This window comes from Beta vulgaris, chromosome 5 (assembly GCF_026745355.1).
Source record: "Beta vulgaris subsp. vulgaris cultivar EL10 chromosome 5, EL10.2, whole genome shotgun sequence".
Classification (NCBI taxonomy): domain Eukaryota; kingdom Viridiplantae; phylum Streptophyta; class Magnoliopsida; order Caryophyllales; family Amaranthaceae; genus Beta; species Beta vulgaris.
Genome location: NC_079206.1, coordinates 24,115,947 through 24,132,199, shown reverse-complemented (window position 1 = coordinate 24,132,199; position 16,253 = coordinate 24,115,947). Strand labels below are relative to the sequence as shown.

The 16,253-nt window shown below is 37.8% G+C and overlaps 1 protein-coding gene across 1 annotated transcript; it reads right to left on the bottom strand.

Moving 5' to 3' along the window:
* Positions 1-67: 67 nt before the first annotated feature.
* On the bottom strand, positions 68-15,747 carry LOC104893162 (chitin elicitor receptor kinase 1). The gene is made up of 13 exons (XM_057395066.1): positions 14,916-15,747; positions 12,384-12,417; positions 11,533-11,537; positions 11,274-11,408; positions 11,111-11,116; positions 10,756-10,937; positions 9,488-9,577; positions 7,682-7,775; positions 7,455-7,606; positions 7,285-7,376; positions 1,245-1,383; positions 689-784; positions 68-585 (listed from the first exon to the last, which is right to left on the bottom strand). Exons 1-13 carry the CDS (start codon positions 15,547-15,549, stop codon positions 451-453), a joined length of 1,794 nt encoding a protein of 597 aa, XP_057251049.1. The 5' UTR covers positions 15,550-15,747; the 3' UTR covers positions 68-450.
* Positions 15,748-16,253: the final 506 nt, after the last annotated feature.

Here is a 16,253-nt window from a genome sequence, read left to right as displayed (position 1 = left end):
GAAGGTCGTGTACTCCTTTTTCTATGTAAGTTTTTTGAAAAATAAATATTAAATTTAACTATTGAACTAACTGATGAAATTGTTTTAGTTCACTCATAATTGATTAAATGCCATTTACTGTTTTTCACAATTTCAACAACTACTCTAGCCAAATACTTATAATTAAACAACTATTTTAAACGCAAATTGCTCACAGCTACTAGTAGACAACAAGCAGATACCCCCAATAACTGCAACTACTATAATAGTTAACAACTACTAGCGCCGTTAGTTTCGCCAAACAGGCCTACAAATATACATACACCGCACCCAAAAAAAAAACAAATATACAGACTACAAGAATTGAAATGGCAAAAGCAATAGGACAAACAACATATCAACGTGTTACTTCTCGTCATTTCTTGCAAAAACTTCTGTTAATTTGCAGAGAGTAGCTTAGCACTGTCATTTTCAAAGAAGGCACTGTGTCCCCGGTCCCCCCTCACCTTTTGTGGACGATAAAGTCATCAGAGCAACCACAACAGATCTCATACTCGGCCTTAGATGAGGATTCTCATGAGTGCATGCATATGCAAGTTGCGCCAACTGCAACAATTACATCATATAAATGCAGTTTCTAATTGATGAACCATCCAACAATCCAAGAGAGTTACTTGTAACTTAAATATTGAGTAGATTGAATTTTCACCTTATAAACGGAGTCGAGAGGATAGTCATCCCCCAACCGAGGGTCCACCAGTTTCTGCATCTCATTTTGATCATGCTTATTGAGAACAGGCTCAAACTGTAAAACAATCAAGAAAAATGGGGATAATCATAAGCCTTTCAATTGAACTTTCATACATGCTCATCAACATCCATTTCATTGTGTTTTTGTAAAATTAACCAAAAGATTTATTCCCATGGTAGTACATTGAAAGGATTATATAGCCTCTGGGTAGCTTGAGGGAAAGAATTGTGCTCAAAAATCACTGAACTGTCCCATTTATATAGGGACGCCATGAGAATATATTCTCAATCTTCAAAGATATTCATGCTTAGTGAGCAGGTCGTAGACCTACTCCCTCATCCCTTGTCTCTCTTTCTCTCTTCCAAGGAAAAGAAAGGAAAATTGACAGGTAGGGCTCAGTTAATTCAGAATATGTTCGACTTCTATGGCAAAATTACAGGTGTCGTACACAATTGGTATTCTTTTTATTTCAGTCCCTTCGAAGCCCAATTTAGAGGGTGGAACAAAGGCTTACAATAGCAACTAGGCCCTTCGAATCTGGATCTGAGACATTTTGCTTCGCTACAGCTGCCCTAGCTGATATGAGCTCATAAAGGACAACTCCAAATGCATAAACATCTACTTTTGGAGTCACCTCACCATACCGGGCATACCTGTAAAGAGCAAAAAAGAAAGTTATTATATATCCTGAATGGACATGAAGATATTCTATCAAAAAGCTACACAATCCTTCTAAATAGTACTTGAGAAGGTAAATTGATTATTAAAACAACTCTTACAAGTCAACAAAAACACTCCTGAGAGTAAATAAAGGGGCGATGCTGCAATTGGTTAAGTAGGAAGGGGGGATAAATTTCTGGTATGTTTTAATCAGCACTCAGAAGCAATACACAATGCTTTCTATAATGTATGTCAGGAGAAAGAAGCCTGGAATGTAGACAGCACAGCGAGGTACTGATAGCCTTGCAAAAAATTGTAATGCGAAAGAAAGCAAAGACATCACATTGGACCCATAAGTAATTCAAATTGTGGATTGGATTGCAAAAACATATAGTTGCAATTAAAAACCTAATATTAGTTATAAGAAAATAGTCAATTACTAGCTTTTTAATAGGTCACTTTGTGAATTATAACCTTTTCAAAAATTATAAATGTAAGAATAGTGCGTTGAAGATGTTCGACAAAATGCGTAAAAGGGATGTCGCCCGGTCGGGCCCGCAACGAATCTGGGAATAGGAAAATACCGCCAGGTCGGGCGGAGCGCCGGATTTTGCGGTAGACGCGTTTTCTGACAGAAATTACAAATAGATTATTAACCTAATTGTTTCAGACTACAAATTTAGTCTAATTCTCTCTGATCTGGTTTTCCTCACATAAATGTCTCTACCGGTGGACTAGCCAAATTGGTGAATCACGTAAATCTGTTGTCTGTTTTTATTGTTTTACATTCATTATTTGTTTCTCTCTCACGTGTGTCATAACAAATTGGTATCAAGAGCTATGTAATCGATCTGTGTGAGAAAGATGTCTCGGATGAATGTGAAGATTGATCGGTCTGTGGTAAATCAAGATGCGGGCTTTACTGAAGCAACAGGGCACCGTTGGCAAAGAAGTCAACGGATTCAGTCACCATTGAGATGGAAATTATGGAGGAAAATGCGCATTCAACAATTATGTTATGTCTTTCTGACGATATAACTACTAAAGTTCCGGAGCAGGAAACTGCTGGTGTGGTTGAAGTTAGAGACTCTATACATGACGGTTCGGCCTGCGTATGCAGGAAGGTACGTCTCTGAGGGATCACTTAGATAGATTAAATACTATCTTAATATTTCTTCGAAATATTGATGTTAAAGTAGATGATGAGGATGCTGCTTTAATATTGTTAGTATCTTTGCCTATATCATATGGGAATTTTATGGATTCTTTTATTGTTAGGAAAGTTAGTCTGTCATTAGAAGAAGTAAGATTTGCTCTCATACTAGAGTGGTCCGCCATCAGCCATCTGGTTCTAGTACAGAGAATCAGGCATCGGGATTAGTTGTTACTGGGGGTAAGGGACAAAAGAAATCAGGTAAAAAGAAAACGAACTATAAAAATTCGAATTCTAAGAGACCTAAAACTACTGATGTTTGTAATTACTGCAAGGAAAAGGGGCATTGGAAAAACGAATGTCCTAAAAAGAAGAAGCAGCAGGACAAGAATGAAGGTTATGCTGCTGTAGCAGAAACTAATGTAATTCTGAGGAAGATCTGGCCTTAGTTGTTAATAACCAGTCACATTATAGGGATGTATGAGTTCTTGATTGTAGGTCATCGTATCATATTAGTCCATGTAGGGAGTGGTTTTCAACTTATGAGCAAATAGATGGGGCCATGGGGGTAATGTTTCTATGGTCAACACTGCTGCCTGCAAAGTAGTTGGAATAGGCTCCATCAGGGTGAGGACTTATGATGGTACATTCTGCACCTTGAACGAAGTTAAGCATGTTCCAATGATGACAAAGAATCTGATATCTTTGAGTCTTCTTGATATCAAGGGTTTTAGTTTTCAAGGTGAAGGTAGAGTTATGAGTGTTTACAAAGGTTCAAAGGTGGTTATGAGAGGTATTAAAAATGGTACCTTATATCTCTTCAAGGTTCTACTGTGACAGATATGCTGTTGTTGCCTCATATAAGATTCACAAGTAGGATTTGACCAAGTTGTGACGTATGAGACTTGGACACATGGTTGAAGGGGGATGCAAATTCTGTCAAAGAAGGATCTTCTATGTGGACACAAGGTGCAGGATCTAGAGTTTTGTGAACATTGTGTGTTTGGGAAGCTTCATCGCAACAAGTTCCCAAAGGCAGTTCATACAACGAAAGATACACTTGACTATATCCATTATGATTGTTGGGGACCTTCCCGAGTTGAATCTATTGGAGGTCACGAGTATTTTGTGTTGATGATCGATTATTATTCAAGAATAACTTGGGTAATTATGATGAAGCATAAAAGTGAAGCTTTCAAGAACTTCAAGTAATGGAAGGCTTTAGTGGAAAATCAAGCTGAACGGAAGATCAAAAGGCTGCGTACTTGATAATGGTATAGAGTGCTGTTGGTCTGAGATCGATGAGTTCCGAAAGAATGAATGGATTGCTCGCCATCATACTGTTAGAAATACGCCACAACAAAATGGAGTTGCAGAACGCATGAATCAGACATTGATGGAGAGAGCAAGGTGCATGCTCTCAAATGCAGGGTTAGCTAGAAGATTTTGGGAAATAGCTGTGTAAGTACAGCTGGTTATCTCATCAACCGTGGACTCACACAGGTAATGACTGTAAAACACCTTATGAGGTGTGGTCTGGTAAGCTGCAGATTATTCTGAGAGCTTTTGGTTCTACTGTTTATTATCAAGTAAATGAGAGTAAATTAGAACCTAGAGCTAAGAAGGATGCATTTGTGGGTTTTGGGGAGTGGAGTTAAGGGCAACAGAATTTGGTCACCTTCTGAGAGTCGTGTTATACTTACTAGAAGTGTAATATTTGATGAAAATTATATGCTTAGCTCTCCTGTGAAGTCTAATGTCTGTTAGTAGTGATGTTGATAAACAGGTGGAGCTCCAAGTCACTCACGATCAGAGTGAATCACAGAACCAAGGTGGAAAAGATCAACATGGTGCTACTGAATCTTCTGTCATCAGTCAATTACATCTGAAATACATCAACCAAGCATAGCACTTGATACAGCAAGAAGAGTTGGTGTGGGACCTCCAAAGAGGTATGGTTTTGAGGATATGGTTGCTTATGCACTATATGTTGTTGAGGAGGTGGAGGTGGAAAATCATGAGTCATCCACCTATAAAGAAGCTACTCTAGAAGTGAGTCTGCTCAATGGCTCGCTGCAATGGGAGATGAGATGGAGTCTTTAGATAAGAATCAGACATGGGAGCTAGTCAAACCTAAGGAGAGAAAGATTGTTACATGCAAATGGGTTTTCAAGAAGGAAGGGTTTTCAACTTCTAAGGGGGTCAAGTGTAAAGCTCGAGTTGTTGCAAAAGGGTTCACGCAAAGGGAAGGAGTTGATTATAATGAGATTTTCTCACCAGTAGTCACACATACTTCCATCATGGTGCTACTAGTAATAGTTGCACATCAAGATCTTGAACTTGAGCAACTAGATGTGAAAACAGCCTTCCTACATGGGGAGTTGGAAGAGGAGATTTATATGACCCAACCATATGGGTTCCAAGTTCCGAGAGAAGAAAATTCTGTTTCCAAGTTCAAGAACTCCTTGTATAGACTAAAGCAGTCTCCTAGACAGTGGTATAAACGGTTTGACAGCTATATGATTGAGTTAGGCTACAACAGGAGTATGTGTTTATCACAACAAGTTTGAATGATGGATCATTGATTTATGTGGTCTGTATGTAGATGATATGTTGATAGCTGCAAAGACCAAGTCCGACATTCAGAGGTTGAAGGGTCTTCTAGCTTGAAATGAAGGATTTGGGTGCTGCGAAAAAAAATTTGGGGATGGAGATCTATAAGGACATAGTTCAGAGGAAGCTTTTCTTATCACAGAAAGGCTATATTAAGAAGATTTTGTCAAGGTTTGGCATGACAACAGCTAAGCCTATAGATACTCCAAGTGCTTCCAATAATTATTTGTATGTTGCTTTTGCACCCAAAACTGCTGAGGAGAAGGTGTACATGAGTTGGGTTCCTTATGCTAGTGGAGCTTGATGTATGCTATGGTTTGCACTAGGCCGGATCTTGCACATGCAGTTAGTGTCGTTAGTAGGTTCATGAGTGACCTTGGTAAGGAGCACTGGCACGCAGTCAAGAGGATTTTTTGTTACCTCAGAGGTACGTCTGACATTAGTCTTATTTATGGAAATGATACTCAGTGTTTAGTCACTGGTTATTCTGATTCTGATTATGCTAGAAACGTTGACGGTAGGAGGTCAATAACTGATTATGTATTTACTCTTGGTGGTTCTGTCGTTAGTTGGAAGACAACTTTGCATACTACTGTTACTCTGTCTAAGAGGGAATATGGCTAAAAAGACTAGTTAGTGATCTTAGATTTACATCACGATCAGGCTATTGTGTATTGTGACAGTATGAGTTCAATATAACTAACCAAGGATCAAGTCCATCATGAGAGGACTAAGCATATTGATGTGAGACTATAGAATAAAGGTGAAGAAAGTAGGAACTGCTGATAATCCTGCTGATATGTTCACCAAGCCGCTTCCCCAGAGTAAGTTTCCCTTTTTGGACTTACTCAACGTTCGTGATTGTTAGTTGCCTTTTTGGGGCAATTATGGGGTCCTTAGGGACTAATTTGGTCTGGTTGTCTTTTGGAACAAATCTATTGTAGAAAGATTCTGGGCGTTCTAATCAATGCATCTGTTTTCTGGTTTATTTTGAGAGGATTCAAGTTAAGGTGGAGATTTGTAAGAATAGTGTCTTGAAGATGTTTGACAAAATGCGTAAAAGGGAGTGTTTGGCGTCCAGCCCGACCGAGTTGGGCAGATGTCGCCCGGTCGGGCCCGCAACGAATTTGTGAATAGGAAAATACCGCCCAGCCGGGCGGAGCGCCGGTTTTTGCGGTAGACGCATTTTCTGACGGGGATTATAAATAGGTTATTAACCTAACTGTTTTAGACTACAAATTTAGTCTAATTCTCTCTGTAATCTGGTTTTCCGCAATAATAAAATATTCTCTCTCTCCGTGGACGTAGCCAAATTGGTGAACCACGTAAATCTGTTGTCTGTTTTCATTGTTTTACATTCATTATTTGTTTCTCTCATAGGGCTGTAAATTACTACCTTTTTTAAATAATTAATTTATCATTGCTAGCTCTTGCCAGATTCCCGATGAATGTTTTATGTCCAGAATGTTGCCATAATGCATATATATAATTTATGAAACTATTCCTTTCAAAAAAAAAAATTTATGAAACTATTCTGGTGATTTTGGCCCCAAAAATAATTCATTGACAATCAACAGAAGGCAATAATACATTAATTGTTCGAAATTTTTCTTTTTGAAAAGGCAGTTATCTCTAACTGTCCATCTTTTTTTTTTTTTTTTTGAAGGAACAAATTGACCTATTGAAAAGGTTGATTCACATATTTCCCTTAGATGAATAATGAAGATTAATGTCTGGTCATGAGGCAGGAAACCTTTCCGGCAACTGTGGCAAGTGTAATAGAGAGGCAATGATCTGACAGAGGAAACAATGGACTAACAGTTAAGTGCCCACAGCATTCAGGAACAGCACAAAACCTGTGAGAAAGATTAAAATTGGAGTCGACTGAGAGAGGGGGAGAGGTCAAGAGAGAGAAGAACTGACACGTGCAACCTTATCCATAGGTGAAAAATTCTAATGTGTGAACAGGAACTAAACCTGATAATCTGCAAAGTTGATTGAGCAGATTAACAACTATTCCCATGCCTAAGTGAAATGGAAAGAAAGAAGATTCTCAAATAGAGTTTCAAACAAGCCATTGCTGACCAGAAAACTATTCCGGCAGATGAGTAGCAGGCAAGATTCTTACTCTGGAGGCATGTATCCAAATGTACCCGCCAGACGTGTTGGAGCAGAGTGATTTCCAACTTCAGTCAGCTTGGTCAACCCAAAATCTGCAACCTGCGAAGGTGGTAAAGTAAGCCAACCGGAAAAAAGAAAATAAGTGAAAAACGCTGCCACTGGTATACAAAGTCACACCTTTGCATGGAAGCTCTTGTCTATAAGTATATTGGCAGATTTGATGTCACGATGAATGTACACGGGGATTGTATGCTCATGAATGTACTCAAGACCCCTTGCTGAATCAAGGGCAATTTGCACTCGAGTAATCCAGGATAGTGGGTCTTTTCCTGAAGAAAAAGAGCTAATATCGGCATCACGTCAAGATATATCACCCCGAAGATTTCCAAAGATAGAAAACTCACCAGACCCACGCAAATGTTGGCTTAAATTTCCATTTTCTATAAATTCGTACACCAGGAAAAGACACTGCTCAACACAGTATCCAATCAAGTGAACCTGCAAGCGAAAACATAGAGTTATAAACTACAATAAAGTCAATAGAGAAAAGATACATGACGTATAAGCTACTACATCAGTTTAATGCATCTCATTTGGTATCCGATAAGAATAATATCTCTCAAGTCTCAACAATGTCAAGTAGTCTAAAGACAATAAAAAATCCCCCCCCCCCCCCAAACGATAATAGATGAAGTCGTGATAGATTAAGCTCATGGCAAGCATGCCTGGAACAAAACACAGCAGGACATCTATCCCTTGTTGAAAGTCTTTCAAATTTTCACTGAAAGCTTAAGCTACCATTGAGAGCCTCACTAATCAATAATCAACAATCTCTAAAGTCATGAAAAAACAATCTTTCCACAAGGCATACAAGAAGCTATCTTCTCAAAACATATACTCCATTTATAATTATCTAACTATGTTATTACCTTTACTCCTTTGTACTAATGTACTATTACACGTCAATATCATTTCCAATTTAAATATCATATTGTTGAAACGCCTTGAATCTGTTAGCTGGCGCTTAAAACGACCCAGCATGGTCAGGAGTCGGGTCCAGAGGCGAAGCACCCTTGTGTCGGTGTTCAGGGACATAGCCCCCAAAACTTATAGTGCATGGAGTTTACTCTTCTTTTTTTTTTTTGGGCCCTATTTTAGGCCTGTTCCATTTAGCTTAATTAAAAGGGTCTTATGTAAACCTTCTAATTAATTTTTGCCTCCATATTCTGTAATTTGTACTTTATCTACTCAAAGACAATCAGCTGCTCGTGGATGTAGCTAAAGCATTGTTAGTGAACCACGTAAATCTATGTTGATTATTTTCGTTTTTCTTTGTTTGTCGCTTAACTCTGTCATAACACATACGATAAGTAACTCCTAAAAACTTGTGCATAATCTAAATTGGCAGCGAAAGAGGAATGGAAGAAGTAAATACTCATAAGAACATGACAGTCAATGCCATCAATGATGAATCACCACAAAGTTCTCAAAAAATTCAGATGTTCTAAAATATAAAGAATAATGCTTTTCTAAACTCCTAAAGATAGAAGATAAGCCAAATTAAAAATTCTAAAGCACTAAACCTCACAAAATGAGTAGCCAATGACAGGTAACGAAGATACAAAGGGATTGAGAAGCGATAGGGAGGAGAAAAAAAGACAAAGAAGATGAAACACATAGAATGAAATAAAGATGACCAAGGAACTAGTGCTGATCAATTTGTTTTGGAACATCTTTAAAGAAGAAAACCCCATTTGCCACTCTTGTCAAAATAGCACCAAGAAGAAGAAAAAAAGAGTATTATTTGTCATGTCTACAACAAGTAAATGCTTCCCTCTGATATAGTTGTCTGCCCCTCAAGTGTTGTTAGTGTGCACGCATGTGTGTATGTGTAGGAGTATACATGTCTGTGTATGCACATTTGTGTGTGCGGGTGTGATGTTAATTTGTTCAGACTATTTGCATCTTGTTGAGGGCATATTTTCCTGTACACGTTTTCAATGACTAAAATGGAATTTCCACTCCAATACGTAAAATACATTTTGTAACACCTACGTTGCCCTCTTCAATGCTCATTAAAAAAGGAGGGGGTGGTGGGGCAGTGGGGGTAATATTGAAGTTGGACCTTTGGGTTGGGCCTTGAGAGAGGAATCCCTGAGAAGTCCTTGTACCAGAAAAAAAAATGAACATATATAGTGCGGGATGCATACCAGATTCAAGTGATAAACACGGGTCAAAACCTTTAACTCAGCAAGAAATTCTTTAGATGCCATCATGTCCATCTTCTTGACAGCAGCTTTCTGTCAACAACGCATAGTTTTAGAATACGACCAAGGAAGAGAAAATCAGAGATTAACATAGAAACAAACAAACTGTGAACTAATATAATTTCACTTGGTAAGGAAGTAAGAACGAAGCACATAAATGAAATAGATCTATGTACATGCACAAGGAGAAATTGACCTTAGTATGTAGGTAAATGAGTAATGTTGCACAAACCAGAGAAATTTCAAAGTAACAGGAACAAGTATATCTTTAATAATACATAAAAAATAAAAAGAAGAAAGGGCATTGGCCAGTGATAACAATTTTCTTTTCTGTTCACCAGAACCAAGTTCTATTTCAGTTATTAGACAACTTACAAAAGTAAAAGCTTTCTTTTAATGCCATGCTATTAACCGTCCGTATTTACTTATAATCGTTCGTATTGTTTCCTTCAAATACTCCCCCAACCCCCATGTCCTCCCCTTTCATCCACATTCACCACACTCCTCACCTCTCACCTCTTACCCATTCACCCCAACTTCACCCACATTCACCTCTCTACCACCGGAGCACCACCACCACCGCAGGCGCCACAGGAGAAGCATAACTACCGGAACCGCCACCACCCATTTGCTTGCAATACCGGCAACACGAACATCACCGAAAAGTCCGACGAAGAACCGTCAACGCTGCCACGAGCACCAGAACAAATTGTGGTTAGTTGAATTTTCTTTTTTGCACCACGGTGACGTGGAACCATACGAAAATTTTGTTTCCTCCATGAGGAAACAAACCTTTTTTTCTGTTTCCTCCATGGAGGAAATGAAAAAACTGTTCGGTTTATGGAAATCAGATAGAAATTAGCATCTATTCGTAATTCACAGCTAGCCATCACTCATACGTTATTTTCACATTTATGTACAAGGAATTAGCATAATCATAGACCAGCGCAGATCTAAATACTAACCAACTCAATGATTCGCAGATAGCTAATCCAAGATATAGTAAGTCCAGTATTGTGTAAATAGCCCTTTACGTTTCTTCTAAATAGAGTCCACGACTACCACATGATAAGGTTTGTGAATACTTTCATAAGAGAAATAAGTTCTCCACTACAAGAGTTTCCACCCATGAAACTTCAACCAGGGCAATGCATATCAAGTATCAGCAATTTAAATCCACTGTCAAGTGTCAGGAGAAGTGCCATACAAACCTCTCCTCTCAGCTCTGCATAGTAAACGTGCCCAAAACCACCGGAACCAATCATGTTAGCCATGTTGAAGTTATCTGTTGCTTGCGCGAGCTCTTCATAGGAGAACTCAACTGATTTGTCAACAGTCACACCCATGTTTCCAGCATCCAAGGAACTTGCAGTTTTCTGGGACTTTCCATGAACTGTCATCAAAAGTGAATCCAGCATAAACTGTCCCTTAGATTTAGAAATTCAAAACACAATAAATTCTTGACTTCCAGTGTATTATCACACTGGTTTGGTCAAAAGATAAGTAAGCCTAAATTTGATGTTTCATCTACTTCCAGTAAATATAGCAATGTAAAGTGATAACAACAGACCGCTCATGATGTCCCCTGTCCTTACCCTAACTTTACAGCCAATTTCAAAACAACAATGTATTGTTTTTGGTCTTATTGTGTTCTAATTTCTCTCTTTATCTCTCCATTCTTGTCGTGGTATCAGTGGAATAGGCTGCATATAAGAAGGTCAACTCTTACCTGACAGCTTATCAAGAAGTAGTGAAGCCTTCTTCATTTTCTTTCTTCTCATAAGCACAAAGAAGAATATTGCCAGCAAAATCACGCCTATCACTGCCACAGAGATACCAGCAATGATTCCACTGGAAAGTCCTGCTTGCGTAACAGGAAACTATTTACTTCATGTAACATCAAAGCTGAATTCATTATCTCACTGTGTTTCATCTATAACAGCATTAAGATCAATCCAAAAAGGAGACAACGAAGAATGCCAAAGCACCTGAGCTGCAAAAGGCAGAAAAGAAAAAGAAAAAAAAAGTTAATAGAAAATTTTAACCATGGCATGAGAAACATATTCAATTTGCCTTTAGATATTCCCACCACTACCCTAAGTTTTGGGATATCTGATTTTGGATACATGCAGTCTTCAATATATTCTGAGAAACATGCCATTTACATACGTCAAATAGATCTTCATTTCATTACATGCGACCCAATAACTATTAAATGCCAAACTTCAAACACTTGTTACACACACATAAGGAACATTTTCGAGTAATTACGTTTTCCTCAAAAAAATTCAACTTTCACACATTATTCTTCCTTAGATGTCTGAGAGACTCACACAAATGCTGATCTTTCAAGAACCTTTACCCCTATAGTCATGACTCATGACCCCTCTGTCTCCTTCCACATAATAATCCTGTCTCCTTCCACATGATAATCCTGTCCATATAGTTAGAGGTGACAAATGGCCATCAAGAATAGGTTGAACCAAGTCCCGTTTCTTTCAAAATTAAACAGAAGGCATAACATTGTCGAGTCTACATCCATATTTCTACATTGTAAAAGAAAGTAACTGAAGCTAGACAACCCAAAACAGAGATAAGGGGATTATGGTGGGATAGTGCCTAGTGGAGCATAGAGTTAGTAACCATGCACAAAAACTTTGCAAACTAAGGCAAAAGTAACAAAAATATACTCCATATATTTAACATCTGAAGTAAGCATAGAGTAGTTAGAAGAATCATTGTCTGTCCCAAAAACTAAATATCCAAAACCAAAGGTACCAAGGTGGATTTCCCCTTTATATATGTATACAGCATTACGATAGAAACATAACAGCCGTACCTTGAGGGAATAGGAGGATATTTTCCAGTTCTGTCTGCAATCAGAACATGAAATGTCTTTAGTGACACAGTTTCAAACTTCATGGGCTATCAACAAACCACACAATTTCAGAGCAATCAAACAATCACATGCACATGTAGACAAATTCTAGTACATTGCAGAACGTGCTAGTTTTCCCTTTTTGTGTTTTGTGTTTAAGCCCTAGTAGGAGAGGGGGTACGATGTCTCCCAGAAATTATTTTAAGCTCTTCTGCAGAATAATGCATGTCTTCTGCTCATAACTGTTAACTATCATAGGATTTTACCCCTTATTCGGGTCGGACAAGGGGAAGACATGATGAAACTGTTTCTTAGCCAATCTCTTGAAATTGCAATCAAATCAATGTATTATATATTTACTGGTTCACTGCTTCGCTGATATACTTTGATACCTAAAACACCATCCGTCCCTAAATTACACACAGATTTTATTACATAACATAATAATAGGCTACTTTCTACCCATAATTGTGCCCTATACTCTTCACCAAATCTCTACAGTAAGATTGTATTGGTATAGTACAGATGAAATAATTTAAATAGTGAATAGCTATAATGGAATTTCGTTTAAGGGTAACGGCAGTCGTTTTTCTAACATAAATGACATCACATTCCTCCAAAACAAGAAAGCAGAGGAAGTTATAGCTTTCCTTATTTCTGAAAGTGGGATAGGATAGGTCAGTGAATAACTTGGAAGGGGAAAAAAATTCCTCCGATATAACTAACAATGAGCACAACCCCCCCCCCCTCCTAATCAATTGGAAGGAAAACATCCTCCAATGTTTAGGCTTGAATTCAGAATGGTCGTAGCAAAACTAATAGCAAATAATTAAGGCCTTACAATATTTTGCTCAAAGTGTTTGTGCTTTTTTCCTTATCAACGCAAGAAAGACAACATGTCTCTTGGTGCCTTCCATTTTAATCATGTATTTTTTTACATATACACTAGATATATGCTAGAGATTGGATGTGATCAAGCACAAATTCAGTGAAATAGCGTAAAGAACAGCAATTAGTGACCAAGACGGAAAGTTGTATTGGAAACCAAATGATTACTCAATTAAAACCTCTTTCTATTCGAGATTTGAGACTCTCCCTCGAATGTGTTTCCCTCACTCAAATTTGTATACCCTTTTCTCACTACTACTGCTCTATACAAAGGCCGGATATATCCCCTCTAGATTATTCCATGACACCAGCCTAACTATCTTTCCCCTTATATTACTAACTTCTAGCTAGATTACTGATTTACCCCCAGCTGCCTTGTTTGTCATCTAGCATAAGTACAATGGATAGCTGGTGGATTTGGGTTTCTTGCAATATTTTAATTTACCTAGACTATTATACCAATACCTAAGGAACATTTGCTTCTTCAATTACCAAATATAATGCTACCTTATCTTATATCATTTGAAAACCTTCACACTGAAGGAAAACGGAAAATTCCCCATTGAGCAGATATCTTCCTGACAAGGTTCCTATCTCCCATTTAGCAGATATGATGCATGTAACACCTAAACAGTAACATAATATATCAAGCGTTGATGTCTTTCCACACCGACCTCTTTCATGTTTTCAGTTTTAGATGGAAATCATAAAATCCCCAAAAACATTGAGATAATTTCTTTGGACAGAAGCTTTGGATGAATAGAAGCGGAGACATGACCATCTCATTACTAACTCAAAGCAAATGTTATTCGAAAATGTCGCAGAAACTTAGCACCATATCTTCATAGACCAAGGTGCATAGAGTTTATTTTGAACATGCTAATGATTTTTTATGGAAAAATCTCCCTAGGGTAATCATTACCCGCAAAATGAGGGTATTAGTTCCCTTGCCCATCGCTCCCTCCTTGGAGTATCTACATCATCTCTTCAATCACCACCTAAATTCATCTTCTACATTTTCTTCATTTTGTTTTTATTACCCTCTAATGGGTTACCCCCAATCCAGGCATTCTCTCAACATAAGGATAACTAATTACTTTTTCATAATCTAGAAATGACTTTTGCATGTCAAGTCTGAAGATGCAATGATGCAGTTTCCTAAATACTGGACCAGGGCTTATCATAAGGTAGGCAATTCATCTGGTTTGTCTTGAGCAAACATCTTCCAGATAAGATTATGTAAAACAAGAGTGAAACCTCTCAAAAAAAACTCTAAACCATAACACCATAACACAAAATTTTCTCATAGTGGCTTTGCCATGAAAATTCAACACCTAAGCAAACCACAGCGGGGGACAACATCATAAACACGATCCACATCAATCATCAATGAAACTGATCGTACGCAAATTCTAATCTTCATCAAAGAATTTCTTTTTTTTTTTTGGATTAGCAAACAACAACACCATAATTTCTATTATATGGAGTTCTATCTCTAGCAAGAATTCACAAGGTAACTTTAATTTCAGTAAATAACAGTATTACAACACAAACAAGTTCAAACATTTAAATCCAACAACAAAACCCCTACTCAGAAAGAAGTACCTTGAGCAGGAATAAACACAATTCCAGTTCCAGCACTAAAATTCACATTTGGGTTGTACCTCTTCAACAAACTCGAGGTCGAATTCGAGTACCGTGCAACAGAGGACAAACTATCTCCAGGACGAAGTGGGTAAGTCAAGAACAGCCCATAATTACTATCAATACTACTAGTCCCACAAGAGCAATTCACAGCAACATTAACAAGGGAACCCAAAGGTATACTATTTACAGGAAAATTATTAAAATTCTCAATCCATCTTGCAGTAGTAAGCCCAGCATAGTAAGTGTTAGCAACAATATCATAAGTATCACCCTGTATAATCTCATACTGGAACATGTGACCCAATAATTGCCCATCATTAAGGCAATTACAGGTGAATGGAACATTAATTCTGGTAAAAGATTGAAGTCTATCGTGGTCAGGAATACTTGGATTAAAACTCAAGATTTCATCTTCAGTAGTTCCCAAAACTTGGGCTATGAATGTAAGATTTGCCTCATTCCATACATAATATGAAGCTAAAGCTAAAGGACACCCTCTATTGCATTGTGATTCTACCATAAAACAGAAACAACTCCATAAAAGAACAAAACAAATGGGTGAAAGCTTTATTTGTAGAAACAACATCAACATCAGAATTATGGAAACCCCAGAACTATAATAGGATGGAAATCTTGTTTGAGGGTTTGGAATTGTTTTGAGGGTACTGTACAGCAGTACAGGTTGACGACTGTGCGTAAAATAATCAAAAGGTCGACCCTGTTTTGACTAGTGCACTGTGCACGCGGTGACTTACTGTCGTAGTCATTGGAGCAGCACCAAATAATTTGAGTTTCAAACAGCTTATTTATTAATTAAATTAGGTGGCAAATTCGCTGAGTACTCAGAAGTCAGAATGGAGTGATGTCTTGAAATGGTGTCTAATGTTGGTATTTAACAAAAAAAAAATCCCAATTTGGTATTCGCACAAGTTTGAATTTCGGTCCGTATTAAGCATAAGTCTCATATAATACCGTCTTACATTGATTTATAATAAGAAGTGAGTAACTTTCTGTCGTAAAGAGGTCACTTATGGTATAAGCGACCCTTTTAAAACACAGGATGACTCGTTATCTAAAAGTGAGCTTTTTAGCTCATAAAGTGATTCTCTTAACTAACAAATTGAACCTATTAGGGAACAAAGTGAGGTGGACTCCCACTACTTTTACGGTAAGACGGTCTTACATAAGACTTAATTTCTTGAAATAGTGTAAAAATAAAAAGAATCTCCCACTTGAATGTCCAACAAAAAAAAAATTATGCAATCTGGTGTTGATGTATGGATGAGTCACTAATTC

What these genes read in the sequence shown, in the direction of transcription:
- LOC104893162 (XM_057395066.1), bottom strand. Translation starts at nt 15,549, where the DNA reads ATGTTGATGTTGTTTCTACAAATAAAGCTTTCACCCATTTGTTTTGTT. An exon ending in CCAACATTTGCGTGGGTCTG is followed by an intron (nt 7,607 to 7,681) that starts GTGAGTTTTCTA and finishes CTTTTTCTTCAG; the next exon opens with GAAAAGACCCACTATCCTGG. An exon ending in CTCTCGACTCCGTTTATAAG is followed by an intron (nt 586 to 688) that starts GTGAAAATTCAA and finishes TAATTGTTGCAG; the next exon opens with TTGGCGCAACTTGCATATGC.